The 27,948-nt window shown below is 38.9% G+C and overlaps 3 protein-coding genes across 6 annotated transcripts in view; 1 reads left to right on the top strand and 2 right to left on the bottom strand.

Annotated features, from left to right (window-relative positions):
* Window positions 1-13,556, bottom strand: part of LOC103458345 (obg-like ATPase 1) — a 53,436-nt gene extending 39,880 nt beyond the window's left edge. The window contains exons 1-4 of one of the 2 annotated variants that reach the window (XM_081603330.1): window positions 12,960-13,556; window positions 12,768-12,859; window positions 8,744-8,887; window positions 7,860-7,987 (exon numbers count right to left, since the gene is read on the bottom strand). In XM_081603330.1, the coding sequence (XP_081459456.1) occupies window positions 7,860-7,987; window positions 8,744-8,887; window positions 12,768-12,859; window positions 12,960-12,974 (379 nt within the window). In that variant the 5' untranslated portion in view covers window positions 12,975-13,556. The remainder of the gene's footprint in view (window positions 1-7,859; window positions 7,988-8,743; window positions 8,888-12,767; window positions 12,860-12,959) is intronic. The other variant, XM_008399047.3, reaches the window with a different exon arrangement.
* A 2,416-nt stretch (window positions 13,557-15,972) lies between these two features.
* sp9 (sp9 transcription factor) lies at window positions 15,973-27,618 on the top strand. Of its 3 annotated transcripts, XR_014085841.1 has the most exons (5): window positions 15,973-16,307; window positions 16,800-17,878; window positions 23,129-23,183; window positions 25,219-25,254; window positions 26,670-27,618. XR_014085841.1 is itself a non-coding variant. In XM_008399089.3 (4 exons), exons 1-3 carry the CDS (start codon window positions 16,287-16,289, stop codon window positions 23,166-23,168), a joined length of 1,140 nt encoding a protein of 379 aa, XP_008397311.1. In that variant the 5' UTR covers window positions 15,973-16,286; the 3' UTR covers window positions 23,169-23,183; window positions 26,670-27,618. The 3 variants fall into 3 exon arrangements, 2 of the variants coding, with proteins under 2 accessions (XP_008397311.1, XP_008397293.1); XM_008399089.3 differs by lacking the exon at window positions 25,219-25,254; XM_008399071.3 differs by lacking the exons at window positions 23,129-23,183; window positions 25,219-25,254; window positions 26,670-27,618 and having other exon boundaries at window positions 16,800-18,714.
* On the bottom strand, window positions 20,098-27,948 carry cirsr (corepressor of RBPJ and splicing regulator). Its single transcript, XM_008399103.3, has 10 exons — window positions 27,759-27,948; window positions 26,994-27,088; window positions 26,800-26,873; window positions 26,650-26,663; window positions 26,252-26,304; window positions 26,120-26,168; window positions 23,510-23,630; window positions 22,796-22,902; window positions 21,560-21,645; window positions 20,098-21,237 (listed from the first exon to the last, which is right to left on the bottom strand). Exons 1-10 carry the CDS (start codon window positions 27,828-27,830, stop codon window positions 20,532-20,534), a joined length of 1,377 nt encoding a protein of 458 aa, XP_008397325.1. The 5' UTR covers window positions 27,831-27,948; the 3' UTR covers window positions 20,098-20,531.

The raw sequence follows: 27,948 nt of genomic DNA on the forward strand, positions 1-27,948 counted from the left end.
TTGTTTGTGTGTTTGGATGTCTTTAATTGTGCATGGAAGGTTTACCATAAAAGATGAATTTTAAAAGCGTGTATGACCATCATGATCGTAACCCTAGAAAGGCAAAGAGGAAAAGTGTTGCTTATAGTAACCTGTACAGACATGTCTGACCTGAATGCAGCTGAAAGTCCAAGGAAGTCTGTGATTTCGAACCAAAAACAAGGAAAGCAGTCGCATTAATTCCCTCTTCATTAGCTTAACCTCTGTCATCCCATTTATTTTGTTAAACCTCTAAACACGAGGGCGTCTTGATTGAAAGGATCAGTCGTATGCAGGGAATTGTTGTCCCACATCATCCAGAGAACAAACCTTTTCAGATCCCTGACTACTACAGGGCTGCTGATTGCACAGACACCGGCAATTTCCTAACCAACTGCCACCTGAACAATGATGTGTTCGGCTTTCAGGCCCTCCAGTCTTTCAAAGGTGAATCATTTCACAGTTTGGAACGAGATCTCCATAGCAACTCCCTTTTGAAGGGTGTAGAATCACCGTCCAATAATTCTATGATCATCGGGCCTCGCCATTCCCAGTGGTTCTTTTCACGGCGGACAGGCGGAGGGGGGGTGTGAAGAGGAAGCAGGAAGATTCTACAGTCTATTTCAGGCAATTCATCTTGCGGGCCCATTAGAATTCAAAATATTGCGACCTTCAATCACTGGGCATGTTATCTGGAGCTGTGGCGATCTCCAGTCAAGATGGGTAGACATTTTTCTCTAATCATCCTCGATGAGTGGAGGCTGACAAAAACTCTTCATTCTCGCCGAAGCAAAATGCTAATTTAAATGCTGCGACAGCACCTCAACACAGCCTGGAAACACACACACACACAAAGGGAGGACGATCCCACCACAGACACATGATTGAGACTTTACAGTCAGAATATTGCTTAAAGCAGGAACCAACATAAACAAAGAACCACATGACGCTCAGGGAGGAGGATTTTTTCTTTTTTTTCCTGACCTGTTTATAATACAGTGTTGCTGTTTTTGCTCAAGAAGATTCACAAGACAAAGAATAAGAAGGCAACTGAGACTATCACCATTGTAAGGTATTTATAGCCCGAGAAGTCCTTGTTATCCGGTTAACTTGGTCACATATGAAAGAAATATAACACTTTAGTACACTGGGGAGAAAAAAAATGAAATTTTTGGAAGATGTACCTTAATTACATAGGGTGGAGTGATAGTCTTAGGTTGTTTTGATGCTGTATTTGTACCAAATCATGAATTCTTCTTTCTACCTGAAAATCCTCAAGGAGAACCTAAGCTTTGTGACCTTAAACTCAAGTCTAATTTGTCAAAACTAATCATTACGACAGCAATGAGCATGAGACTGAAAAAAATGTTCCATATGCAATCAGTTAACCTAAATTAATATTACAAAGGTCTAATGAAGCAGTAAAAAACAAAACAACAGCAACAGCAAAGGCCAATATTGACTGTTTAAGCTGTGGAAGCAGATGACATATTTACTCACTGCTAAGCGCACTGGGCTGACGGAGGCATCCTGGACGTTTGTCAAGTTTGAGAATCCGTGAGTTGATGAGTGATAGGGCTGAATGCCCGGAGAGCAGCCATTACTGGCGTCAGACGGGAGGAAGGCCAGCTATAAATCACCTCAGCCTGAATAGTCAGTCTAGTTTGCTTGTAACGCCTGTGGCTGAGATAATCAGGTACTTCTTTTTTTTCCAGTGAGTCACTCATACAACATAAAGTCACAGGGAATTAATACACCTCTAATGTACCTCTAAGGTAACTAAACTCTGGGAACGAGAAAATTCCTTTTTATTATTATTATTATTATTATTAAAAAAAAACAAATACAGAGAATATCCGGTTAACGCGATCCCTGCTCAGCACATATCTTCCTTGAATGAATGATATTTTCTCTTGTCTTTCTTATTTTGAAGAGAGTGTAAGGGAAAAGGACCTCTGTGTCACATGATATTCAGTCAGCAGCACAAAGACAAAAGATAATGGGATCACGAAACAATCTTCTCAACGTAGAAATTTTAATAGAAATTTAAATTGGTAGTGGGGCCAAAAATTGTAGCATTAGCGGTCATATTAAAAATAATTTCTTGAAAACGGATTTCTCCCTCACTAAGTACATGAGCTGAAAGTAAAGGTTGGATTTCTGTACATGTCTCAGGGTGACGTTAACAGACTTCACTAGTGAATCTGTATGCAGGAAGACACAGAGCAAGCGAACGTCCCTCTGAGTTTTCAGCAAGACCTGTCGGGGTAGCAGCATCAGAGACAGGGACCTAAAAAAGCTAAACAAGCTGATAAAGAAGCCCGGTTCTGATCTGGAGGCTGCTGTGGAAACACTGGAGATGACAGTGCAAAGAAGGATTGTCCATAAAGTCAATAAACTTATGAACAACCCATAATATCTTCGTTATTAGGCTGTTATACAACAGCTGAGTGTCTTCAGTCAGTCAGAGGCATGTTCATATTTGCTGTAATACTCACAGTAACCAGCATCTACAACAACTCTGACGGAAATTGTACATTTGGTACAACAACAATTATTTATATATATATTTTTTTCTTTTCAAAATTCAACCTCCACCTTCAAGCTGCAGAATGATCAAATAATAAAGCTTTAACTTAGCCGGGCATTTCGGGCGCTGACAGCATGAAGATCACAGCAACAGAAACGTCTTTGCCAAATGTAACAGCTATTTTCCACTTGGCCGCCCCAAAACCACAGAAGGTCCCTTAAGATTAACAGTGCTTTACCATTGGTATCTCAAGGCTAGATACTTACTGAGTATCATGCAGCCATAAATAAGTCCTCGTTAGCGCTGAACTCAATGCTTCCAGCAGTGATGATGGGGAGGAGGGGGAGGCCCTGAGTGAGCGTTCAAACATCTAATTGCTGGGAAGCAAACATCTGGGAATAAGGCCAGGTAAACTGGCAGAGTCGTGAGTTTGAAACAGAAGAGGAGATGAAGTAGAACATGTCTCTGTCTTGTCTCAGACTGTTGGGTTCCAATTGTTTTCCGGTCACTGCAGAGAGACTAGTAACATCTATCCCGCTAACTATTTTACGATGGGAACAGAAGCCTTGTGAGTTTAGCAGAATAAGCTTTCAAGCTGTCACCACAAAGAAGAGTTCATATGGCCTTTTCACAGCTATTGGGGATTTTAAAAAAAATATGTATGTTGAAGAGGGAAAACTTCAAGAGAAAATAAATCCATTTTAACTTACTTCCCACTAAGGTTTAAGTGTTTCAGTAGCTGCCACAAAGAAAGCAGTCAACAGGGGCTGCTTAAGAAAAAAACACCATGTTTTCAGTTAGTTATAGTAATAGTAAAATGATAAAATGGTAAAATAAATATATAATTTTCTTTAAAGGCATTTACTGTTACTAAAATAACATTCCATGTTGTTATATGACTGATTATTACCACAGCTTTCATAAAATCTATGCTATTATCAAAGCTGAGTTGCAGACAGTCACTCTGACTATTATATAATCATAAAATATGATATAATAGTGATTTCATGGGATTTATAATATTTATAGATATTTTAGGAATCAGGTTCAGACTCTCAATTAAATCCCAATTCCTGAGAAAGATTAAACTTAAAACAAGAATCAGCTAAAACAATACAAAGTGAAAGACAACTTTAAATTTGTTGTGGTTTTGAATTATTATATATGCTCATTTTTATGTCTTTACTGTTCTACTCTTTCTAAGGTTACATTGACAAGTTGGTGTACCTGCACTATCAGTGTCTTTATTTTACCCATATGCATGTTCGCTCTTGAAGCCTGACAGCGATACCTCAAAGCATGCTAGGTATTAGCCTAGCCACAGTTTTCTGTGACTTTCACCAATCAAAGTATTTCTAAAAATATTTTCCATCTATCTGAAAGTAAGGAAAACTTTTGAATATATCCTCTCAATTAAACTTTCTTATGCAGCTGACTGACAGCTCCTGTCTAAAGGTGGAGGAAAGAGAGTGCTATTCTTTTTTTTTTGGTTTTGTTGGCTCTAGTGGCCTTTATCTGAAGATAATTTGACAGGAAAGAGGGTCATGAGAGAGGGGGAAGACATGTGGCAAATGTCACCAGGCCAGGAATCGAACCCACGACCACTGGCATGAGGACTAGGACCTCCATACATGGGTTGTGCCTCGCCCCTGCGCCACCACAGCACCCCAAAAGAGTGCTATTCTACAGGTCCATCTTCATTTCTACAAGAATAATGAGATGCAAGAGTGTCAAAGTTGCTTATTTATTTTTTACCTAAGGACCAGAACAACTATATGAAAAGTTGTTACAATAGATCTACAAAAATGGTCCATAAAGTCAATGTGGATTTTTGATTAACAATAAAAACCTATTTTGGACAAGTAAAGATACTTAATTGTGCAAATAATAACTTTGTGGTTTAGGCTAACAGACTGTCGAAATTCTTGAAAGACATATAGGTTTAGTAATTTGCACTTTGATTGAACTTTTGCTGGCCTTTCCTTCAAAGTAAAGTTTGCACATAGTTTTTTTGTTGTTGTTGTCTATGTTCTTCTATGAATTGTTACATTTTGGTACTAAAACATAAAGGTACATTTTGTGTCATTTTTTTAATTTGAAGACAAACATAACATGTATGTGCAACGCAAACAAAATCAAGGCATTTGTACCTTTTGAGGGCCATCTATATACTGTGAGTTTTAGACTTTTTGCTTACATTTCAATAAAAAACATATATAAAATGAAATAATTTGATTCGATTCATGTTTTAATCACATCAGATTCAGGAGATTAAAGTTGAATTTCAGTAGCAACAATAAAATAACTGTGAGCTTTGATTGAAACTCTGAACTAAGAATACTTCTGCAAAAGTCAAACAAACAAACAAAAAAAAAAAACCTAACAAAAAAAATCCCAATCTTAACAGAAGAAGTGAGATTTTCTCAAGCATATAATCAAGCTATATAAAAGAAGAGGCTTCTGCGCTGCACTCTGCTCAGATAGATATAATTACAAAACCAAAGCTGCTATGTTGAATGTTTAACTTGTGAAACAAACCGCATTGTTTCTAAAGACTTGACAAGTGTGGAAACAATAGCATGCCAGAGCAGATAGCTGCATAGAAGAAGCTTTCGATTTCTATTTCCGATCGCTATGTTTGCCATCTCTGACTGAGAGGAAACAAAAGAGTTGGTTTTGGGGTGAGCATCTGGGATATATACATTTGGTCCTCAGTCAAAAATAAAAGGAACACTGGGTCCTTTTGACCACATTTACAATAGAGTATATGAAATATCCATAACTCAACATGAGTAATGCTACTGCATATACTGCACTAAACACCATAATGCCCATCACAAGAATGACAAACTCGAATGCAAACAAGAAAAAATCTGGCAATTACAAAGAGGAACATTTCCTATAAAAAAAAAAACATACTTAGACAAATGTGAAACAACAATAGGTAGCTCCTACTGAAGAAAAATATAATTTTATATTTGGTAAAAATCAACTTTTATTGATCCCTAAGAAGAAATTGCTCATTAGCTGACAAGCTACTCCATCCAAGACGATAAAATTTGAACAGTTTTTAATTTATTTTTACATTTCCTTCTTTATTCATTAGTGCATTTCTATTCTTGTTCTCTGTTACTGATATTCGCCAGTGAATTTCTATCTTCTTGTTAGCAATGCCTGACACTGATGTAGCTGTTTGCCATCCATCGGCCTTTTTTTTTACAACAACGCGACTCAGAACTTCAGCCTTTTTGTGTCCTTTATCTTTGTACCCTACGAACCCGCATTGTTTTAATTGCAAATAATTTGTTTTGTGATTTAAACTTGAATCTGTAAAATGCCTTTGATTCTTTTTGGGAGTCAGAGCATAAAATGTGAAACACTGAGCCCACCATAACACTTTTACATTGATAAAGAGTTCCAGCCCAAGCATTTTGTGACCATAAGTACACCAACCTGCACAGTAGATACGATTAATCAGTTTACCAACCTCAAAAAACAAAGCTATGTGATTTCAGAATAATATCCACTTAATTTACAGTTGTGTTGAAATAATATCCACTAAAATGTTATTCTGTCTTTGTTCAATTTCCACAAGACATTGTTTTAAAACTCCTCTGATTCATGCAGATGCTATTTTGCAAACCTACAGTGTTTGGCCTTATACCTCTTAGAAAAAGCAGCCTTTCTTCAGCTGCAGGTCTTCTATGGTCAGTCAAGGTTTTTAGACCTCTTGTCCCCTCAGTAATCTGCTGGCAGTCGTTGATAACTTTCTGTTTCTGCCACTAAGGTGTGCGGCTACTGTTCCTTTAACTTTAACCTAGCAAATTATGCCTCTAGGGAGATTCAGAGCCTTTGGTATCTTTTTTTTAAAACATTTTCCTTGTTTGTGCAAAGCCATCCCTAACATGACGTAACGGGTGAACTGGGTGGTTCAGAGGATTGATTAACTTTGACGCAGTCATTGACGTAAGTCAATAATGTTTGTATTTAGTGTTGAATTTGAATATACTTGTTGCAGTTTTATTTAACTATTTAATCTGTTAATCTGTATTATGTCAATAATCCTGATTTGCAGTGGGTGGAGGGCAAGGGGGAGTGGGGGGAATTGAATGATTTTGGGATGCAACTGTATATAAAACCATAAAACTGAAAGTGGTGTGTACTCTCTTTGTCTCGCATAACCAAAACGTCTTGGGCATCTCTAATTTTTTCCTTTTTTAAAATTAGACAGTAACTCTTCCGTTTTGTGGCAGAACAGCACAATAAATCTTGCTTCAGAAACATTGGCTGTACTGTTTAAAAGTACCCATTCATTGTTGCTTACTGTCTGTTATGGGGGAACAAAGGGACTTAAAATTGACTGAAAAGCCACAGATATAATAACTAAGTTATAAAGTTTCTAAGTTAATCATATTTTTGGTATCTGCTTATGATTAAAAATAATGGAATAGCATAAATCTTGCTATATGACTTTTATTACAAGAAAACTCATTGCCAACTCAAGTGGAAACAGTTAATTTCACCTGACAGGTCCTTTAAATCATTATTACATTTTGCAGTGCGGGGTTTTTCTAATTTAAACGTCTCAAAATGTGAAGATGAACCAAACAAAGAGGAAAAATTCCCTGCCAGAGACGTAATGTGTCTCCGATAACTTAAGAACAAGATGAAAGAACGCCTGCATTTTAAACATTTTTTCCATCTGTTCGCTCTCTCACCTGCTCCAATCAGAGCTCTTTTCACACAGGAGGAAAGTCAATACAATCAGCAAACAAAGTCTGCAATTTCTTTCTAAAAGGACCTTCTTCTTCTTCATTTTACTCACTGTGATGTGAATTATTCTAGCGCGTAACACTTTAATTGGCCAAGACAAAGACCACGAGAATGAAAAAGAACCAGAGGTGTAGAACAAACACTGAAAATGATTTAAAGTCTGTCACAGCAGAAAGCAATATTTGCAAACAAGGTAAATAAAGAACAATGTCAGAAAGGTTATGAAGATAAAATGGAAATAATAATAATAAAAAAAGCAATCTGATAAGAAACAAGACACTTACCTCCTTTGCTCCGATTTAAATCAAGCAGTTTAAAAAAATTATAAAGGACTGATTTTTGTCCAAGAGGCTTTCCTGTAGGAACCTAATGGTTGATTTACCTTCATTTATTCTAACTACAAAGTTGATCTTAGTTCCAAATGTTCTTAGAGTAAAACTAAGAGAAACTCTGTTTTCAAAAAACATTGTTGAATAAATAACTTCAGCGGTGGTCTACCATATTAATATATGTCATAAGGAAGTAAGTAATGACTCACGTGTCAGGTGGAAGATGCCGTCGCATGCGCTGATGTGGGAGAGGAAGGCGTTTCCCAGGCCCTGGCCGACATGAGCACCTTTCACCAGGCCAGCAATGTCCACAACATTAAGGAATGCTGGGATTTTACTACAAGGGAAAAACAAATGGATGGAACAGAAACCTCTTCAGCTCCGTCTTATGCTCTTAGTTTCAAGATCATTTGACAGCAGATTTCTTACAGTTTGAGATCTTTCTCCATATGTTCAAAATTTCTCAAAAAATATTGGCAACAAATCAAGTAATCCACAAATATATAAAATCCATGCAAATCAGGGATGCATCAGGTAAAAAATTGGAACGACACCTGATGGCCTAAAAAGAGGATTCTCAAAGTATTGATCAGGACGATCCAACGGGTGCAAATAAAGACATCTTCACAAAAAATCTTACCCTTGCAAAATTTACTGACACTAATGTTAGTTAACAGCTGCTTGTCTAGATTTCAAATATTACAGCTTACATTGTTGGAACAATAATCCAAACATGCAAAATATTCTCTTGTAAGAAGCTTGTGGGATTATTTGTATTGCTGCAGATGAAAAGAAGAAGAAGGACTCATTTATCATGCATTTGATGATGAATACTTTAGATAATATTGTAGCCTGAACAACTGAGTTCTGTCTGCTTAAACAGCCTCAATAGATGTGCATTATCATGGAGTGCTTGATTTTTTTCCTTTCTTTGAAAAGAAGGAGAATAGAGCACCAATTGAACATCATAGCACACATCTTATAGCCACATATCAACAACATTGTTGTGTGATTTCTCACACCTATAGCACAGGGGCCATCAGAGGCTACAGATGCGAGGTGTGAATAATGCGTGAAGGATGAGACCCCATACCTGGCAGGTTTGTGGAATTGGCAGAGGAAATCATAGCGTTCATCTGGAATGGGCACTCTGCTTTCATTTGGGTCAATGGTGCAGAAGGGGAAATTTTCTGCTGGAGCCTGACTCTTTGTCAGCACATTGAAAAAGGTTGACTTCCTGAAAACAACAACAGTACTGAGGTCAGGACGTCTGAAAATGCTGCTGTGTAGATCCTTGATGGTTTGAGAGGGTGAACCTGGAACACTGAGGTAAACGCCGAGGTAAGCTGACTTCTTCTTCGGGACACAAAACGGAAAGTAGCTCGTAATAATCCAGTGATTTTACTTCTAAAGCTAATTACACATTCCTGATAATCCTCAGGTAGATCGAGTGAACATGAAATGTCATGTTGTGATCACATGGATGCTTCTTTACTTTGTACAAGCTGTTTTAAGAAAATGAAACAAAAATCTGGCATTTAGAGCGCAAGACTTAAAACTTCATTCAACTCAAGTATGATTGATGCACACGCCTCTGTTGATAAAAAAGAAAAGCAGGAGATAGGACATAACTTATTTTTAGTGATAGAATTAAGTTCATCTGTGAGTAATGTGTTCATAATTAAATACTTACTTAAAATAGTCACTGAAAAAAACATATCTGGGCCAAATACTTAAAATGAAATAATTATTAATATTTGCATTAGCTATTATTCTATTTTGTGTCCATTCACTTATCTACCTTCACATAAGGGTACAGGTCAAATGTCAAAAAGATTTAATTACAATTTAATTACGATTACAGATTCAGTGATGTAAAAATTTAGGCTGATATTGACAATGTCCAATATCGATATTCCTGTTATCCCCATGAAAAAATGACCACACTGCTGAACGTTGCTTCTCTGGTTCAGTTAAACACCTCAGAGTCCTGCACTGCATCAAATATCACATGACCAGGCAACATCCCTCAGCCCTCTGGAGAAACGTAGATAAACAGCAACAAGATGGAAATAGATAATGGTTAATATCAGCCTATTTGTCTTATTGGACCAATACTGATATGCTTTAAAAATGACTGATAACGATGCTAATGCAGATATATCCCTAATTATTATTTCTATGCACTCTGAATCACTTAGTTTAATTAAACTAAGCATTAAATTGAATTTGAAGTGAAGGTTGAAGTCAAACCATATGGCAAAGCTTGTTATCGGTGAATTTGTGAGTTTCACAATGCAAATAATGGAGGCTTAGGCAAAATAAGAGTATCATGATCTATCTGAACTCATCCAGTGGAGGGGCTTGAAGAAGTTTGGTTTTATAAGAGCTGAATAGACAGGAATGAAGTTTTTCCAGTTCATGACAGATAGACAGACAGCTTCCCAAGTGTAAATCATTTTAAATTACACCCAAATAACAGATGGTTTGGATCTCAACATAGTTCATTCACGAAGAGAAAGTCGGAGGGTGGACGGGTTCTACTTTGACATAAATATGCAGTGGCAGGCCACAACCTCACAACTTCTACTTCTTATGTGAGGAAGAAACTGTGGTTTTGCCAGAATGAGAAATGAAAACACTGGACAGTGCAAAGGGATCTGTTTGCAGAAGCCTTCAGAACCTTGCATGCTACCAACTTGGTCCTGCATATGAACAGACATCTGCAGGAAACTGAAGCTGTATGTAATACTTTCCACCACTGGAAACCACTATCCAAACTGGAGTTAAATAACTGCTAAAACAAACCCCTGACATGTCAAAGCTTTAATTAAAACAATCCTGGTGACTTCATTGGTAAAAAAAAAAAAAAAAATTGTAATAAATTAACTAGACAACAGCTGTACATTAGAACCCTTTGTTTTCTTTAAGCTTCTTTATGAGTATATTAGAAAGTTTTAACCCATCAGCTGATTAGAAGCTGGCATAATCCCAAAGTTGTACCTGAAAAATAGAGCAACAGGGAATGTGTCTTGGATTCGTACGTCCTGAGCTGCAAACATGATCTCATAGAAGGTAAACCCTGACACAGAAGCATGGGCCCCCAAATATTGGAGGAATCTTTTCTTTTAATAAACAAATGTTTGACAAAAAACCCCACATAATTTTAAAGGCCTTTAAAGAGGAGATCATTTCATACTGAGGTGTTTTGTGTAGGTGAGCCCTGCACAACCATTTAAAAACAATGTCACCTTTGACCTTCTGCCCCATCACACTATTGCATATCTGATTTTCCAAGTCATAGAGAGGTACTATGCACACACAATAAAGTCGTAAGCACTGTACCATACACAATCTGATCACCAGGTCAGACAAGCTGTTTAATATTTGGCACATGACATAATTCTATCACATGAGCTTCACAAACTAATCTCATGCTACACTATGCAGATGCTCTGTCTGCACTGATCCAGATTCACTCGCTTCAGACTGAAACTAAAAGTGAAACTGTTAAATTACCGTAGCCTGCTAAAAACCAGCCCTTGATCTACGCTTTGCTTCATACAGAGGGTCTGGACCATTGGCTATTGAGAAATGATTGCTGGCTCGAGGCGTGGGCTCTGTTGAAGCTTTAAACGACTGGATCTGAATTTACCCAATTGCTAATGTTTAGCTGTGTCGTATATAATGTGCCTCCTCAATGAAGCGTACAGGAAATTGCATGTGATGTGAACAACCTCGCGGGGTCTAGGATCACAACATCTTTGCCGGCAGTAAAATACATTATTCCTCTTGATCCGACTTTAATTGCTCAATATTTGGAAGCATGGTCAACATGGACTGAATGGCTTCATTCTCTTCCTCTGCTGCCATTGTCAATCTACAACCCTATATAGGCAGACTACAATTCTAAAATGATACAGAAAATCAACATTAATCATTAGAAACTACTCCCCATGTTTATTAGGTTCGTTGGTTGAAATTCAATGAAAAAAATTTAACTCAATGGGAGAAATCCCAGAAGGAGCACTGAAGGGAGATGAGAATCAAGCAGAATTGTGAAATGTGGTCAGGCTAGAATCACCCTACTTTCTGATTAGTAATAATCAAAATTAGACACTGACAGCATGATAAAAGTAATGTACCCCTCCAGATGCAACAGAACTCAGTGAATGCAGCACCCCTGATCCCAATACACATGCACTCTTCAAAGAAAAATACCTTAAAAAGAGATGACTGGATTGCATGTGGAACCCTGTTCCCTCCCTTTCCTCTCATTTAGACCCAGGATATGTGATAGAGTTAGCAATTAGTTTTGAATCTAACAGAAAATTAAGAAACTACAAGATAATTCCCATTTATGCTACAAAATATATACTGCTCTTTATCTTTTTATATTAAACTTAAAGATGGGCATTTAATGTTGATGTGTTCATTGAACGGAAATGATGAGAGTTCTCAGCTTTGACACATGTATGGAATAGGGAAAGAAATCTATGAAGTTTTCCTTTCAGATCCAAGGAAAGTTTAAGCCTCTGATCTGTAAAGTATGAAACGTTTTGCTTGCTGTCGTCTAATCATGCATTTGCATTTTGTAGAACAACTGTAGAACCTCAGGAAAATGTCTTATGGCATTTGCGTAATCTTTCGTAATCAAGACAAATGGTGGCAATAACCCTAACTCATTAATAATGAATTCCTGTAAACGTCAACTCTCTGCTATCTTCTTTACCTAAACAAAAAACATATAAAAGAAGACAGGACAAGTAGCTTGGAGCAGTTCAACAGAAAGAGGAATCTGATAGGCATGAAAGGAAAGAGAAGAGAAAGGAGAGCACATGGTTTCAGACATTTACCAGCCGTTGCAGTGCAAGAACGACTGGTACGTCTTCCTCACTGAAACCAAGATCATTTTTCCAAAGTTTTGTTTGCATTGGGGCATGCATTCTTTTTGGAGAAAATACTTTTTACAAAACATCTTCATACTTTTAAGGTTCTGCTTTTACACTGACACATGACTTGCAACAATGTTCTGCTCTGCACATATTACTGTTTGTATGATTAAAGAAAAGAAAGAATGTAACAGCGATGTATAAGGCCATTATAGCCATACTTACCCAACATTGGGCAATCCGACAATCCCTATCTTCAGAGAAGTCCCAAACCTTCCAATCAGCGGCGGTGGCTTTGGTGCATCATCTCCTTTGGCCTAACGAAGACACCGTGGACATGTCTGCAGTCAAAATCAGCACTTGCCATTATACATAAACGTTCTTTGAATGAAACCTTTCTTCTTTCACAAAACACACCTTTTTCGGAGCCATATCTCTCACTCTTAAACTCTGAATCGACTTCCACAGCAGATGACACACTCAGAAAAGCACATTCATTCACAGGCGGAGGGGGAAAAAAAACTCAGTCCTTAAACATAACCAGCCTGACTGCAAGCGCTTCAGCTCCAACGCTGTCTGCATGCACTCAAAATAGAAACATGCAGTATGTGGAAATGTAAGTTGACACTGTAAGCTGGCGAGCTGACCTGCACCTCCATATTTAGCTGTCGATAGTATCACTGTGGGTTAATGAGCAGCTATAAAACCCACCCCGTGCAATGTATTTGGAAAAGGCCAGTTAGGCCTGGTTAGAGGCTTGGCAGAATTAAAGGCGGCGCCTTTATGTAACACAGTTATGGATCAACTTTCTGCCTTGTCGTCTTTGTCTTTTTGTAATGGGTTTTGCCTCAGCCAGATGAAATATATCCTCCTTCCATTCAATGGAGACAAATGTGCAGATCTGCCCCTGCAGGCAACCAGGCCCATAATGTTTGCCTGAGCTGAAAAAAAAAACAACAAAAAAAACACTGATTTATTAATCAATCTTGAGTGGTGCCTAAGAAGAGATACTGGCATTTTTGTCAGGATGAACAATGTTGCTGATGTGTCTAGTTTTCCAAATTACAGAGTGAATACGCTGGAAAACTTGTAGCAAGTTCTGTGAAAATCTTAAGGAAAATAGAAAATGAAGGAAATTGTCTGATTGTAGACAAAACCAAATTAAAGTGTAGAAACCGTTTCTAGACAACAAAAAAATTTACAAATTTCAGGGGAAAATCAGCAACATGCACTTTTCATTGGAGAAGATGGAGCTGTCAGACAGGAAGCAGCACATATTCACCGCGCAACATCCCTTCACACACAGTTTACCCAGTCCCCCTTAGAGAGGAACAGGTGTAGCCACATGGGCGCACGAAATTACAACAATTAGTTAAACATCCTCAAATAAACTTCCTTCTACAGACGTACAAATTGAGGCGTGCGCAACCAGCGAGCCCTGGCCCAATCCAGTAAAACTTGCCTGGGTTTAGCATGCAGAAAATGAGCTCCTAATAATCTGGATTTGAGGCGAGGTGCATTTTGCGGGGGAAAAACTCAGAAATGAATAGATCTGAATTAATCATTTATCTTTTGTTGATGGATGCACCCCCACTTAGACTCGTCACAATAGATGCAGAGCGTTTTGTTCGACCAAATAAATCATTCCCATTGTTTAAGGTACATTGATCAATCTAATGGCTTGTAATGGGCTCCTAATTGCCACAGAGAAGTGCTCACGAATGCAGCGCGGTATTACAGATTCAACTCTGAGTTTTCACTCGAGTGACGAGGAAAGGTGTGTTCAGTCTTCTAGTTCCATTAAGGGAAAAAAATGCTTTTATTCTCCAAACAAATGGATTTATTTTTGCTTTAATAATGAATTAATGTGCTTATGTATTAATTAATTTATTTAATTATTGCATATAAATCAAATTAATGTGATTACAGATCTCCTTAAAATAACAATTAGTGCTGTAAATTATTTTAAAAAGGTTATTATTATTATTATTATTATTATTATTATTATTATTATTATTATTATTGTATTTGCTGTGATGGAATTATGTATTTCCAGAATCCAAATGAATCTAACTTTATTTCTAAAATACGTCAAACTCGACAATCAGCTCTGCATGTTACAAAAGTTGCCAGCATCCAAAAAATACATCAAATAAAAAAAATTGTCACGGTTGCAAAATAAAACGATTTAATTTCTTTCTTGGCAGCGTTCACTTCCTGATGAGGACGATTTTTATTCACCCCCTCCAAAGGAGCCTGGGAGGCTCTGGAGCAGGAGAAAAGGAAGAGCATTTGAACAAATTGCGCCTGTGTTTACTGGCAGCATTCACACCACATAATAGAGCATTATCTGCCCGTTTTTGAATACGGTGATTCACATCCTTTGGTCAAGCTGGTTTTTTTTTTTTCTTCACTGGAAAATTGCTTTAACTTAAAAAAAAAGAAAAGACGAATCGCGTCAGAGCAGGTCACTTTTACATTGTGTCATTATCTCCGAGCGTTTTAACAAGCTTCTATATGCGAGCTTGTTGACAAGTCAATTGCAAGCATCTATAGTTTGAAAAAAAAAAAAACTATAGTAATAACACGGCGTCCTCTTCGTTGTGCTCGTTTAATTGGATGTGCAATTAGGCTGGAAATGCATGTTGAGTGCATGCAGCGCATGGGCCTTTGCAGGATGCAGAATTTCAATTCCTGCCTTTGAAGAATTTTGCAACAAGCGCTGATAAGACAAGCTGTCGTTGTTAATTAACCTCTCACCTGCACTCCCAGACAAGTGCGCAGGAGGAAACTCGTGCGCCAAAGCAAAAAAAAAAAAAAAAAAAAAAAAGAAAAAAAATAAAGATCAACACGTATGCAACCTGGAAGGTAATAACAAAAATGTAAAGTTAATCCATTAAGATGTGTGTCGCCAAATCTGATTTGGATTGACATGCGGTTTTACGCCTTCCGCTCTCATGGGAGCGCTCAGCTGCAGGCCCACTCCAAACTTCATCCATCCCCCCACTTATAAATTCTTCAACTCCGACTTATCAAATTAATAGAATAAATAATAGCCTCTGAGAGCAGCTGATTCCCTCCCCCCCCCCTCCCCCCTTCTCCCCCAACCAGCAGCATGGCATGCATGACACATATCACTGGCAGCAACCAGCCTGTTTGGATAAAGTAATCTCCGAGTTAAACCAAAACAAATTTTAAATGCTGTATTGCCCATGATCTGAATATCGAAAATAAGGATGGAAGCTCTGAGCTGTGCCGCCAAACGCTTTTAATAAAATGAGCGAAACGCTTACCTCCTGGAGATCTGACGCGCGAACTCTATTCTGCCATCAAAAAGAGAGGGAACATTGCGCCCTTCGTGTGAGAATGCGTAAAAATAAACTGCGTGCATTTAAAAAAAAAAAATTAGATCAAATCGCGCCTTTGGGTGACAGTCTGAGGCAAGAGGCTGCACGGCACATGATTGACGGCGGGGTTTTTGGTGTTTCTCTCTGCGGTCGTGCTTCTCATTGGCTGACAACGAACCCCCGACCAAGAATGCGGCCACGAGATTGGCTGCGCGTCCTCTCCAGCTGTACTTCAAAGAACACGCTCGCTACAACTAGGTAGTGTCGGGGTAGCTGCGAGCCAAGAGAGAGAAACAAACCCGTGTGACCCGAGTCACAACGCGGTGAAATCTCAATCACATTGGAGTCATACAGCCTCGACACCGCGGACACTCTCGGCGCTGCACAGAGCCCGGATATGGCTACGTCTATACTCGGGGTGAGTCTGACTTGAGTCGCTTAAAAAAGTTATTTTCTTTCGCAAAAACTGAGAAACTTTGTTGTTGTTGTTGTTTTGTTTTGTTTTTTCCCCCCCATGTTTACGTTCGTTGTCAGGTTTCAGTGTTTTTTGTAGAGAATCACAAATTAAAAGTTTGTAAAAAAAAAAAAAAAAAAAAGAAGAAGAGTGTCCTCATTGCAGCACTTTTAACTTTAAAGCAAACTTGGACAGAATGCAGATATATCAACCTTTTATTTGACCGCTTTCTGCAGATTCTTATAATTAAAGTTTTGCAACCATCAGTATGAAAAGTGTGTGGCGGTTTTGATATTTGACTTGTGTTTAGAAAACGTATTAAAACTGCTCTGTGGTGCTCACATGACAGGAACATATATGTCTTGTGTCAATAAATTATCAATGGCATGTCTTAGAAATATAATTACTTCATAAATACTCCATATTAAAGAGACACTTTGTTCTGTGTGCCCTCAGGAAGAGCCACGGTTTGGAACTACACCCCTCGCAATGCTGGCTGCAACCTGCAACAAAATCGGCAACACCAGTCCTCTGACAACTTTGCCAGACTCCAGTGCTTTTTCCAAAGGCGGATTTCACCCGTGGAAAAGGTCCTCCTCCAGCTGCAACCTGGGCTCCAGCCTCCCCGGTTTCACGGTGGCGACGAGCCGAGCCTCAACTGGACTGACGCCGACCAGCGGCGCGGGCAACAGCGCCTTCTGCTTAGCCTCCACCTCGCCGACTTCCTCCGCGTTTTCCACCGAATACAGCGGTCTGTTCTCCAACTCTGCCGGCGTCACGACGCAGGACTCCGGCCAGTCCGCCTTCATCTCCAAAGTGCACACGTCGGCGGAGACGCTGTACCCGCGGGTGGGGATGGCGCACCCATACGAGTCGTGGTACAAGTCCGGCTTCCACTCCACCATATCCGGCGACGTCGCCAACGGCGCATCCTCGTGGTGGGACGTCCACAGCAACCCCGGGTCGTGGCTGGACGTGCAGAACCCCGCCGGAACACTCCAGACCTCGCTGCACTCCGGGACGCCCCAGGCCATCCACTCACAGCTCAGCGGCTACAACCCGGACTTCTCCTCGCTGACGCACTCGGCGTTCAGCTCCACCGGGATCAGCCCGTCCGCGTCTCACCTGCTGTCCACCAGTCAGCACCTGTTAACACAGGACGGCTTCAAGACAGTCATTCCCACGTACACGGACGCTTCCGCCGCCAACGCCATGATTTCAGGCGGCACTTCAGGAATAAGTAGCTCATCCCGGTCCTCCAGGCGGTACTCAGGCAGAGCGACGTGTGACTGTCCGAACTGCCAGGAGGCCGAGCGGCTGGGGCCCGCCGGGGCCAGCCTACGGAGGAAGGGACTGCACAGCTGCCACATCCCGGGCTGCGGTAAAGTCTATGGGAAAACATCCCACCTGAAGGCGCACTTGAGGTGGCACACCGGCGAGCGGCCTTTTGTGTGCAACTGGCTTTTCTGCGGCAAAAGGTTCACTCGGTCCGACGAGCTTCAGAGACACCTGCGCACCCACACCGGCGAAAAAAGGTTCGCATGTCCAGTGTGCAACAAGCGCTTCATGCGCAGTGACCATTTGAGCAAGCACATCAAAACGCACACGGCGGGCGGAGGGGGCAAAAAGGGCAGCGACAGTGACACCGACACCAGTAACCTGGAGACCCCGAGGTCCGAATCCCCAGAACTTATTTTAGAGGGGGTGAACCCCAGAATTACAGTTAAGGATCCGTCTCCTCACGACGAACCGTGAGGTTTTAATTCTCCAAAACAAACAACAGACAGCAGCTTATTAAATAAACTGCACAATGAAAACGGGTCCAATTTCACAGACTTTTGAAAAAAAAAAAAAAAAAAAAAAAGGAGGGGGGGGGGGGGGGATATTTCCAAAAGCAACTGCAAAATTTTAAAAAATATATATATTCTTCTCTGGCGTGATGAGTATGTCATTGGTAAATTCATCCTAAATAAAACTTTAATTTACTGTAGGAATATTTGGGAGGGGGGAAAAAATGAAAAGGATGTTGAGAAAATGCTGCGCCAAACCCTGTTGAACTTTGCTTGGACAGTGTTGTATATTGACGACTTAAAAAAAAACAACAAAAAAAAAATCGAGTGTGTTATTTTCCATGTAAATGTTATAGGCTCTGATTGTTTTCTTCGTGTTGGTATCCTGGAAATCAGGGAGTTTTGCTTTTCGACGCACTTTTGTGGATATGTATGTAACACAGCTTTTCAAAACTTCTGTTTATCATTTTTTTTTATTTCTTTGCTAAAAAAAAAAATAATTATCTATATATAAATGTTTACCTGTATAAAGTCACACGTATAAAACCTTCATTTATCGTAATTAAAACATGTTTAAAACATGCCGTGTGATGTAGAGTTTATATTTATTTGTCAGGATTTAATATAGAAAAAAAATGTTATACATTTTTAATTTAACCCCTAAAATACCTTTTGCTTCCATGGTTTCCCCTATGGAATAAATTAATGTTTAATGCCCCGGAAAAGACATTTCATGCCCAAATGAAAATCTTGTTAAATGGTATTAATTATGACTTGGAGCACGTCGCAGCCCCATGTGTCTTGTATTTGCGGTTAGGGGATTCGTGTCTTATCAAATATCTAATTAATCTCCGAGACATCTATTGTTCACTTTCACTTTATCGGGGGCTCCGCTGACAAAAGTCCCCGGATTTTTATTCTAATTGTCCAAATTAACTGCTTTAATTTGCATAGCAAATATTACAAAAAAATTATGGACATCTTTTTCTTTCTTTTTTTTCCGCAGGAAAACACGGATATAACGGGAAGAGCGTTATTTCTTTTACTGGCGAGGGAAAGAAGGGGGCAAAAAGTCAAATGCAAATGTTGAATTTTAAATGCTTTCTGCGCGCCGCAGTCAAATGGTCCCTGTGTGTTATTTGAATATCAGTGGCCCCGCACTGAAAAGGTTCAAGGATGCTCTCTGACTTCTTTGTGCTTACCCAGTGCAGCGTCCGACTCCCAAAGAAAAAGAGAGAGAGACGGGGAATAATTACAGCATGAATCCAGGACTGGGAATACATCATGGAAGAGCATCTCACCCAGACAAGCCTCCATTTTTACCCCCCATAAGTAGGATGTTAAATTGAGCAGAAGGCAATAGGGAGGGAAATTATTTTCATTTCCTTTTGTGCAACTGCGTTTTTTAAAAGGAAGCGGCCAGATTGTAAAACTATGACATTAGGCATTCAATTTGTTCTTAGCAAAAATACATATATAAAAAAACAAAACAAAACTATGATTTCGTTGATTCAATTGGCCGAGTTGGCAAAATATCAAAATTATTTTACAAATTGACACAAAAACATTTTTTTGCTAATAGCTCGATTATTTAACATATTTAAAAAATGCAGCAAAAAATTGCACAAAGTATCTTTATAAAATTACTTTGTGACCTGCAGAAAATGTATAAAACTAGCGATTTTCTTAATGTATTTTTTAATGCTAAAAAAAAACTACATTAAACATTTGGTTTGAGAGGAAAAAATATTTGGACCAGTTAAATTTTAAACACACAAAGAAGCGTAATATTTCACCTCTATTCAGTAGCTAAAGATTTTTTAATATATAAAAAATAATTTTGTTTTACATTAAATAATATTACATTGCTTAGTTTTATCAATTTGTTTTATTAATAGTTTCCATATTTTTTCTGTTATTTATATATATTCCTTTGAACGCAAATAAGAGAAAAATCAGAAGCATTTCACATTAAATGTATCGTATTTATTTGAAAGGAATTAATAGGCTTCTATGCCGCATTGTGGCGTAAAAGGGGGAAAAAAACGACCACAGATGGAGAATAAATCACAGAAAGTTGTTTTTCATGAAAACTGTTGATAAATATTAAATTCAATTCCACGAACAAAATTGTTTCCAATGATGAACAGTTTATACAGCTCTAATAAAATCACGGCTGAGAGCGCACGGAGGCGCTTGTTGACATTTTCTGTTCACTGCTTCCCCCTAGTGGAGATAAACTAGACTAACGCGCAGTTTGTGCACAAAAAAGATTCCAACCAAGATCCTTACAGGATTTCCAACTCTTATCGATCATGTAAAACAACACAAAAACAAAAACATGCCTGCATTTTCTTGCATTAAAAGTAAAAAGAGAACATTTTAGATAAAAAAAACGTTAATATTTTCTTTTTATCCTCTCCCTGCTTCTCTCTCTCCTGTCCCTACTCCTGCTCCTAGTTCTTCCTCGAACTTCTCTTTCTTCTCTCCTCTCTCTGCTTCTGCTCCTCCTATCAGCTGTTCTGCCTTTGTTTCCGTCTGTGCTTCTTCTGCTCCTCTCACCGTCTCCACTGTGACGTCTGTCTTTATCCCGGTCCTCCCTGCCTCTCTCGCGGCTTCTACTTCTGTCCAATCCAGCCGTAGAGCTGCTGACTTCCTGCCTGTCCCTGCTGTTGTGCCTCCTTCTCTCTTGACCTCCCTCTAGCTTGATCTTGTTCTCGGGGCTGCGATTGCGACTCCTGCTCCTTCCCCTTTCTGTCCTTCTTTGTCTATAATCTCCAGAGTCCTCTTTAGCCCTCTTCTGTCCAGCGTGGGGGCTCTGTGACCTGTTTCTGTGAGAGGAGCCCTTTTTCTGACTCTTGACTCTTCGCTCGCTCTCTGAGCTGTTATCCCGACGGGAATCTTCTTTCTTGTTCTTCTTCTTTTGGCCCTTGGACTTGCCGTGGCCGTCTGAATCAGAGTCGCTGTCACTGCTGCTGCTGTTGGAGGAGTCGCTCGAGCTGTCGCTGCTATCCTGCTTTTTCTTGTGCTTCCTTTTGCTTTTCTTCTTTTGTTTTTTGCTCTTCTTCTTCTTGGCCTTCTTTTTGTCCAACCGGTCAAGTTTTCTGTAAAATGCGGTGGGGAAAATCCCCCAAAGAACACTTATTTTAAATTTTCTACTTTTAATTAATAACCTCAAAGTTTACCAAATGTTTACAGCAGATGGAAAAACACAATAAAGTCAGAATGTACTTACAAAAACCCCCCCAATAAGATTTAATACGTCTTTATTACACAAACTTATTAATGATTGGATTTTTTTTTGTGATCCAAAAACATGATTGTGTATTTTTATCAATATGAGGGTTTCTGATATGCTTTCTCAGATATCTTTAAAACAAAGAGATTTGCTAAAAGAAAAGAAGAAAATGTTGAACTTGTTGTTACCTGAGCAGTTTCTGCTTCTGCCTGGTCGTTAATGCTTTCAGAAACTCCACCTCTGGATCATCTTCTTCATCGCTGGCAACATATTCCTTATAAAGCATAAACATTTAAATTATTGCCACAGGGAGAATATTAGATTGCACATTCAGATGCATATACAATTTTCCATAGGGACTAAATATATGTTTTTAAAACCGATATTTTAGCAGTTTTACCTGAGACTAATAACAACCAACATGTGAAGGCATCATCAGTTCTCACACTTTATGATAAAACCACAGACTTTCATGCATTTGTAGGCATTTTAGAAGGAGCAACACACGCCAAGTGAACAATTGTTCAGTGGAGGAAAAAATGTCCACTAAGCTTTAGGGATATCTTCCTACTAGGTGTATAAACATAGAGACTGCTTTCCGCATAGCTTGTGGCAATGCAGAGACGGTATCACTTATGGTTTTATTCTAATAATGAATGTTTTCTTGTCACTAAGAGGCACCCAGTTCCCCACCTGAGCTGTGGATCCACGCAGCTCCTCCAGTGTTAGCATCAACCTCTATGCTGCCTCTCTGATTATCGCTCTTCTCGCCCAGCCGGTCAGTTCGGGATGACAACCAGTCGTTACGGTTTCAGATGACAACTGAGCAGTACTCTGTAATTGTTTTAAAACACAACTACGCTTTGAACTCCTTCACATCTTCCTCCCTGACCCGTCTGCCGTGTTCCTTGGTTTTCATGATGCCGTTTGTACACTAATGTTCTCCAGCACACCTCAGGGCTTCACAGAGCAGCTGAGCAGGTCGTCTATGTTTAGGGTGTATGACTACACAACTCTGGAAAAAATTAAGAGACCACTGCACTGAAAACCATTGAAAATCTCCTGGTTATTCCTCCAAATGTTGATTTCCAAACTCTTCCCGAGTTAAAACATTAGTATTGTTGTTTCTAAATGAATGCAAAATTGTTTTCTCTGCATTATTTGAGGTCTGAAAGCACTGCATCTTTTTTTGTTATTTTGACCATTTCTCATTTTTTGCAAAAAGATACTCAATTTTTGCTTGGAATTTCAGAGACAAGTTGTCATTAGTTCATAGAATAAAATAATATTCATTTTGCTCATACATATACCTCTAAAACGTAAGAAACTGATCATTTTGCAGCGGCCTCTTAATTTCTTTTTTCCAGAGCTGCGTGTGTTTGCATATCGTCTTGTGCACACCGAGGTGACAGTGAGACAATTACCTGTGCTGGATCACAAACAGTAGAACTCCTATCAAGGACACATTTCTTCAGGGCAAAGCCACTGTTCCGCATCTCAGCCATTAACTCGGAGGGGTGCATCGACGGGCCTGTTGGCACAAATCACAGCCTCAGAGTCCCATTGATGTGGGAACGCATACAGTCCGCTATCTCCACAGTGGGAATTTCAGAGGCGGCTTTGTTAACAAAATGGGACATCAAATCAACTCACTCCACTTCCGGCTGAGCAAATCATACAATATCATTCTCTGCCAAAGCAGCAGTTAAGGGAATCAGAATACACAATAATTACATTTTTTTTTTCTCCCGGCACAGGAGGGGGACCATTACGGCACTCCACCATCAGCCCCACTGACTGGACTCTCCCAGGGTAAACATTATTACTTTACAACTCAATTCGCTGATTGCAGAACTCAGAATCAGCTCAGGGCAGGGAAGCGGGAGCTGAAGCTGAGGAGGAAAGTGCAGCAAGAAGCCAGACAGATAAAAGCTCCTGCAGAATGAATGTGCTGGCTTCTCAACCTCACCAACACAAGGCATGCTGCGGAAACATGTCAGCAGACCTCATGCTTCATCATTCATAACTCACCCGTACGGCAACATAAACTCAAACCTACTTGTCTGAAGCTTGCACTGGGCTGAATTACGATAAAAAATGACAACAATGTTGTAGGAGGATATTTAAACCTGCATCACCTGCTGTTTCGTCTGTGGCCACTGAGCTGGCGTTGATCCCCGACAGTCCGAACAGCGGGCACTCTCTGTCCGTGTTCACATGGCCCCACTTGTGACACTTGATGCATCTCACGTTGCGCACCTTGAGAAACAGAACGAGCCTATTTAGTTTATTTATAGAGCAACAAACATCGTTTCAAGACACTTTACAAGACAAACATTTGCAATTTATATGAAAAATTTCTACATTTGAATCAAAATACAGATAAATCTTACAGCCAGAATTATGTACATACAATTGGTTTCCAATTATAGCACAAAAAGAAATCGCTGAAGTTTAATATAACAATTTGAATACTGAAGATGAGGGTAATATACTCTAAAAACAAGAAGGAGCTCAATAGTTTCAAATTATGCTCTTAAAACCAAAGGGTTTGTCAAAATTACTTAACTCTCTCCAATAATGCAAGCAGAGATGCACAACCAGGCTTTCCCAGTAAAATACTGATTCCCAGATTTCAGCTTTAACTGATTCTATTGTCTTTCCGTAGAACTATAAAATATTTAACAAGAAAAACATGCTACAGGTTCCCTAATGAAGCGTAGTACCTTTTAATCCAACCCACAATGAAAGAATTCATGGACTTATACATTGAAGCTTAAGTCCATGATATTTACTGAAGTCACTAACTGCATGAAACTAAACGTTGTTTTTCAAGTGGGGAGAGTTTGGAAGCATTTAATGTTTTGTTTTTGTGTTTTTATGTAGACATGTTGACCAAGCAATCAATGGAAAACTGGATAAATTCAATCTCTGCCCCGTTAACCGGTGCATCACCAATAAAAAAAAACAACAAAAAAAACAAATTTGCTCTCGCCGTTATTTCATCACTCTGTGTCAACAGGGTAACTTCATGAAAGGAAATGTTGCATTTAAATGCTCAATTGGTTTCAAATGTAAATGGACAAAGGAAAAGAAAGACTAAACTCAATGTTTGCAGCAGTTTCCTTAGAATACGTTTTAAGGACGTTTCCATGACTTTGAGGCAAACGCTGATCATGTGTATGTGTCGTAACCTGTCCAGTGTTGGTACTAAACTTGATGATTTTTTTCCCCTGGAAAAATAAAAGTTAAGCAAACATGGTAATGAAGCAGAGTGCTGGTGAAAAGCTTGGTTTGACATGTATAAATAAAACTAGATTAGCAGATATCTAGTTAAACCAAAAGGCTGTACAAATAAATTGCCGTTCCAGTATTCTTGGAACTCCATTCCCTTTTAGCTTGAATATTTATTCTGCGCTCTGCTTCAATTCTACTGAACTTCTAGACTCAATTACCTTCAGGTCTTTCTTGGCTTTAGTTCTAACAGGGATTTTCTCCTCCTCTATATATATATCTATATATAGTTTCTCAACTTTAGAACCGTCGCGTCTTTGTGCTGTTACGCTTATTTCAGTGATGATCAAATCAATCTGGCAACATTTTAAGGCTGCAGAGTTCTCCATGGTTGCCTTGGACTATCAATGTAAAAGAAAATACTCAAAAATAAAATATCCGAACAGAAAACTTCTACTTTTTTTTTCCTCTGTAAATGGATCAACAAACCAAATGCTCAGTTGAGGTTAGTAGAAATTAGATAAAGGTTTTAGTTGCCTGCTAATGGTGTAATCCTTTCATTTTCTGTTAGTCTGTTTTTACCTGTGTAAACAAAACTATTCTCTCCATCAAGGAACCCGAGGCACATTTTTGTTCTTTTAAAGTCAAGGTTTGTTGCATTTAACTGCACGACTAAAGTGGTTTTGCATGTTGTTTGTTCAAGTGGGAATCACGTGTCAGTGTGTCCATGCTCGTTAAAGAACGAACTTATCTGGCTTTTCATGTGTGATTTTAATGGCATTTCTTATTTAATGGAAATAAAACCGCAATTGCGAAATTTTGTTTTTTTTGACATTATCAAAATATCGGAAAAGTTTTGCCCACATTTCTAATGGAAATGCAGCTGGTATGACTTCAGTTGAAGCTCTCCGTGAGTCTAATGTGTAAACTTTTCCAACGTCATTGTCAGGAGACAGTGATGTAAACACAGTGGGACAGTGATGCAAGGCCTTGGATTTTTAGTGTACACATGTTTGGGTGGAGGGCTGCACAGTGGCGCAGTTGGTAGAGCTGTTGCCTTGCAGCAAGAAGGTTCTGGGTTCAATTCCTGGCCCCAGGGCTTTCTGCATGGAGTTTGCATGTTCTCCCTGTGCATGCGTGGGTCTTCTCCGGGTACTCTGGTTTCCTCCCACAGTCCAAAAACATGACTGTCAGGTTAATTAGTCTGTCTAAATTGCCCCTACGTGTGAGTGTGTGTGTGCATGGTTGTGTGTCCTGTGTGTCTCTGTGTTGCCCTGCGACTGGCGACCTGTCCAGGGTGAACCCCGCCTCTCGCCCGGAACGTTAGCTGGAGATGGGCACCAGCAACCCTCCCGACCCCACCAAGGGATAAGGGTGTCAAGAAGATGGATGGATGGATGTTTGGGTGGGACGTGTTTTGCCCACCTCTGTTGCGACATTATCGGTTCGCTGATGACAGAAGTTTTTAGTTAATTCTAACATGAGAAAATCTGCTTAAAATAATCATCTCTTACCTGGATACCAAATGGTTGATCTCTAATATTCATGTCATCTTTCGCATACCTAAGAGATAACAAAGCAACCAGTGATTATACGAAAGCAACAGATTGAAATTCTGACTACAAATGTTACAAACCACCACTTACTTCTCTCGAGGAGCCAACTTCTGCCATTCAAATTTGCACTCTTCTTCTCCTTCCTAGGAAGCAAACTCTCTCAGTATTAATTTTTCTTCAGTGGTTGCTATTACTCACATGATTTTACAATCTAAACTATAAAATAATGTTTTAATCTGCAAGACATTTGAATTTCCTCTAAAATTCCATTTTAGAGAAAATTTAGCACATGGCTTGTTTTAAGCTACATCCTGTTCAAAGATGTGACACGATGTTTATAATACTTATTTGTAAGTGATAAGAACATTGATATAAGAGATGTATTAAAACATGGGTATTTACTTAAGTGCAAAACCAATGATTTGCTTTCTTTTTGAGAAATATATCAAGTTGAAGCCTTAATTTTAATTTAATTTGATTTAATTTACCTCTTTCTTTTCCTCTTCAGGTCAGAAGCAAGTTTTGGAGAATTAAAGAAAGAAAAACAAATATTAAACCCTTAAAGTCTTCACCTTAACAAGAAGTTGAAATGCAGCGCTAATATTTTGAAGAGCTGCACTGAGCAAGAGATCATTTACCTTTGGATGCTCCAGGAGGAGCTTCGTACATAAAATTGAGTCCATTTTTAACACGATCGTCTCCCATCAACAACCTGCAGGTGAAAAAAAAAAAAGACATTGCACTTCTTTTTAAGGACTCATAGTTAAGGTGCACAATGTATGAAGTTGGAGGAGTCCTTGAGAGAGATTTGTTTCAAAAGGCCAACACTAACCTGTTATTGTATGTGTCCTGTTCTTTTAAATACGCCTGCATAAGGTCTTCCTGCTTCCTCTTCTCGAATGTTAGTTTCTGTTCGGCAATCCATACCTACAGGAGAAAAAGACAGGAGTATTCATAGCAGATTTTCTTTCTATTTCCCCATACATATAACATTAATAACTCAAGAGCATAAATTACTCTTACGAACGAAATGGTAATGAAGATGTGCTCATCCTACTAACTGTATCATCAATACTTTATTACAATTAATACGTTTTAAGAAGAAAATAAACAAGTTCATGACATTAAGTAATAAAAGCATTTAAGTATGAAATGTGTTTTTTTGGCATTGATATGTAATTGGTTGTTAAAGTCTTTAAAAAAAAATGTTATTAAATTTTTCATATTCCAGAAAGTGTACGTTTGGACATAATTGTTTAAAAATATCTAAATGTTCAAATTAAGGTATTAAACTTAAATAGATAACATATCATTTTAGGGTTGCCTTAGTAGAACAAACTGCTGTTATAATGCAAATCTTTAAAAAAAAAAAAAAGACTCGTCAGTTAAAACATTCAATTTAATCTGCTAAACTATTTCTAAAACCAAGACCACAATAAACACACCTCAGCAGCTGATGTGCATTTCCTGATATTTTGTGATTATTGAAATGTTGGCTTTTTGTTTCTGATCGTAAGTAGCACGTCTACAGCTAAATGGCTAAGCTAAAGCTCTTTAGCCTCAACTATGCTAACGTTTATGGTGAACCAACTCTTACCTTCTTAATATTCGACTTCGAAGCAGGATGAAAATCCTTTTTACACATAAAATTAGCAAACGACTTCCCCATGGCGGCTGTTAAGGACTGTAAGAAGACAGTAAGCTGTTGCGTTACGTTGAGCTAAAGTAGCCACTGGTAGCTTAGCTTCCCTTCGCTTGTAAATAAAACCCAATGAGCGAGATGAAGT

Source organism: Poecilia reticulata, chromosome 2, assembly GCF_904066995.2.
Source record: "Poecilia reticulata chromosome 2, P_reticulata-male-v2, whole genome shotgun sequence".
NCBI lineage: Eukaryota > Metazoa > Chordata > Actinopteri > Cyprinodontiformes > Poeciliidae > Poecilia > Poecilia reticulata.